This window comes from Temnothorax curvispinosus, unplaced genomic scaffold (assembly GCF_003070985.1).
Source record: "Temnothorax curvispinosus isolate PA1 unplaced genomic scaffold, ASM307098v1 QBEX01016158.1, whole genome shotgun sequence".
In the NCBI taxonomy this organism is placed as follows: domain Eukaryota; kingdom Metazoa; phylum Arthropoda; class Insecta; order Hymenoptera; family Formicidae; genus Temnothorax; species Temnothorax curvispinosus.
The window spans coordinates 5,759-9,252 of record NW_020225938.1 but is presented as its reverse complement, the minus strand read 5'-3'; the positions used below and the strand labels follow the sequence as shown (position 1 = coordinate 9,252).

The 3,494-nt window shown below is 33.0% G+C and overlaps 1 protein-coding gene across 1 annotated transcript; it reads left to right on the top strand.

The window, feature by feature from the left end:
* The first annotated feature begins 264 nt into the window (after positions 1 to 264).
* On the top strand, positions 265 to 3,257 carry LOC112466410 (CLIP domain-containing serine protease 2-like). Its single transcript, XM_025034474.1, has 5 exons — positions 265 to 335; positions 709 to 946; positions 1,633 to 1,823; positions 1,924 to 2,022; positions 2,859 to 3,257. The coding sequence occupies exons 1-5, from the start codon at positions 272 to 274 to the stop codon at positions 3,179 to 3,181; spliced, it is 915 nt and encodes a 304-aa protein (XP_024890242.1). The 5' UTR covers positions 265 to 271; the 3' UTR covers positions 3,182 to 3,257.
* The last annotated feature ends 237 nt before the right edge of the window (positions 3,258 to 3,494 follow it).

The following is a 3,494-nucleotide window of genomic DNA, read 5'->3' as shown; positions in this document are numbered from 1 at the left end:
TGTTAAACGCGAAGTATTTTCGGACGAATTTTAAATGTAGACAATGCGCTGAGGATGACTCCAAAAAGGGTCGAAACGTTGCGACTTATATATGACTATACTTTGTATAATAAATTTTTCGACTGTACATCAAGTTCGGCTCTTATTGCCTAATAAAATTTTTAATATTATTCTGAGCCTCTAAAGAACATTATTAGTTTTTTAAAATTTCACAATCATGAAATTAGAATTCTTACTTGATTGTTTGCCTGCTTTCCAGCTTTCAGACAGAATGCGACTCTCACTGTCTTGTATGCTTGTATTTTCGTGCAATATTTCCATAGTGTTCTCCATGAGTAAGTCTTCCATAATCTAAAATATCGGAATTAAATATGATGAAAGGATATAGATTAAACCGTACGTTATATGAATAAAAGTAAGTTTATAGTTTAAACTAAACTATAAACAAAATCTGCAAGAATTCTTCAATGCTTTGCCTTTAACGAAATATATAAATTGTATAAAATTTATAAATTGTATAAAAGAATACGAATAATTTTCCAGGAATATTTTAAATAAGAAAAATTGTTATTTTATTATTTTTAAATAAAAATATTTATAACAAACTTTCTGGAATGGAAAATTTCTCCATCGAAAGATTCTAATATTAAATAGATTTCTATAATCGAAAACACATAATGCTGTAGTAAATTTAATGATTTATCGTAGTCGATGTAACGAAACATCCTAGCTGGTCACTGTTGGAGCACAATAACTGTGGTAATTCCAACAGCGATCGCATTATCGGCGGCAAAAATGCGAGCCTCGGCGCATATCCTTGGATCGCGAGAATAGGATACAGCATGCCTAACGCGCCTGGCACATTAAGCTACAGATGTGGCGGCACGATCATTAATCGACAATACATAGTCACGGCTGCCCATTGCGTGGTAAATCTACCCGAAAAGTACGTATAAATATAATTAAAAGAAAAGTAAGGAAATAAAACCTTTACTATATATATATTACCAAGTGCGCTCAGCGTTCAGTCAAAGATAATTATTTTTAGTCCTTGAGATGGAAAGACTAAATAAACATTTCTTCATTAAACTTCATATTTTATTTGTAAAATAGACGGCGCCCTGGTGGAAAAATATCTCTGAATTTTTTATATTATTAATTAAAATTTCTATAAAAATTTTTAGATTTTCTTAGAATCGAATGCTCAGAATTATTCAGATTTTTTAATACAAATTTTACACGAACGTTTTTCAGAAAAATTGAAACAAAATAATAATAAAGTATTTCAGATTTTTCCCGTCAACATATCTTTGTAAAAATTTGAATAAATATAAGAGAATTTGTGCAATTTGTCAGAAATTTTCGTACATACAAAAATATTCCAAAAATTTTTATTCAATTATTTCTAAAAGTATCTAAAATATATATTTTTAGAATTTTTTATAAGTCTCAATTCTTATAAAATTTCTGGGAAAATATAAGAAATTTTTTCACCAGAGTGACATTGTACGATTTCGTAAATTTGTTATCTCTTTTAGAAGAAAATAATTTTTTATCAGAGAATTATTACAGAATATAATAAATTATATTCTATAATTTGACTTTTTGTTATTTAATATACATAAATCTAAGTTTCAAGGTGGGTGGAATTTGTTTGGGCGAGCACAACACCCTGACTGATCCTGACTGCGAGCAGGGATATTGCGCGGAGCCAGTGCAGGATTTCTTGCCCGAATCAGTAATTGTTCACAAGGATTACAACAATCCGATGTACAAGAATGACATAGCGATAGTGCGGTTGAACAAGCCAGTGGTTTACAACGGTGAGTTCATCAATTAATCCGTCTTCAGTCAACTCCAGTCGATCTCATCTGCGGCTTTCAAAAGTAAAATTGCTGTTCTTTCCTTATGATTTATACACAGAGCACGTGAGGCCAATTTGCATGATGAGTGGCAAACTCCTCAAAAAGAACTTTATCGGCGAGACGGCAGAAGTCGCCGGTTGGGGAATTTACGATATCAGTAAGGCATTTAAGCTAATCTAAGCTAAGTACTTAAATTTTATATTTGTTTCGTATCTTTTCCCATCTGGCACGTTGTACATAAAATTGATTTTAAAATAAGATAATTTTTGTTAAAGAGATAGTTTTGTTTTTCTTACTATTTCGTTTTTCTTACTAGCTGGAGAAGCTCCAAAAAGTGGATCAAAATGATTTCTGATAAATATTCAATGTCAGTTCTTCATGGATTTGTGATTGTTGAATTAAAGGGATCCTGTAGCGAAGGACGAACTTCCTCGATGTCGATAATATTTTTAATCCTGTTTTCTCTATATCTGTCCTTGTCTAACTATAGTAATCTGCCCTTGTTCGCTGCGCCATTTCTCGCTGCATGCAATACTGCTTATCCTATCAACAGTATCAACCTGCATACATATAAAAGTTAAAAGCATTTTTTCTAGGTTTTTAATCTTAGTTCAAATTGTATGATATTGTTCTTAAATGTTTTCCCTAGAGGGCTTGTATCTCATTTTGTATATATAAACTGCAGTATTTTTGTATAAGTAAATATTGTCGTCAGTGACAACTCTATGTGCCCAAATTTTTAATTTTTTTTCGTTTTTGATGTAAAATTGATCCTAGCCCTCTACATTTTTTTGCGTGCTTTAATTCTATACAAGAATTTTGCAATTCCGTACCCAATTTTGCAAACCCAATTAAAAGTTGTATGCTTTTAACTAAATGTCGGTAATTACTGCCACTATAGGATCCCCTTAATTGGCTTCATATTTGTTTGGTTTAAATCTCCAATCTCTAGAGATTTTAATAAGATTTACAAGTTATTTTCGTTATCGATAGATGATCCGAAGCCTAGCACGATCTTGCAGACGGTCAAGCTGCCGGTCGTCGAGATGGATAGATGTGTGATGGCTTTCAGAAGTTATGCGGATGTATCGGAGAACCAGCAGATGTGCGTGGGCGGCGTCCCGGGTCAGGATTCCTGCGGCGGTGATAGCGGCGGGCCCCTGATGAAAGTGGAGAGCCTGGACGGGTCTCCGAAATATTACTTCATCGGCATCGTTTCCTTCGGTACAAAGTCCTGCGGTGCCTCCAAGACGCCTGCCGTTTATAGCAGGATCGCCGCATATACTACGTGGATCTTGAACAACATGGTCCCATGAAGATATTCAGATAGCGCTCTAATTGTAGAGAAAACAAAACTATAATCTACTTGATAAATCTTTTATTTTATCGAGATATCGGTAAATAATTTCGTATTTAGTTTTACTTAAAAACGCAATTGTTTTTTATTTGGAATAGTCTATGTACATCTGAATCTTGTAATTGTGATGAGCATGCTTGTCATTGATACTCTTATCAATATGAAAAGTAAATCTGTAATAAATGCATATTGGTCGCGCTGTTATTCAAGGTAATTTATAACTGAAACGAAACAATTGTAAAAATAAAGATTTTTAAATGGAAACTCAAACA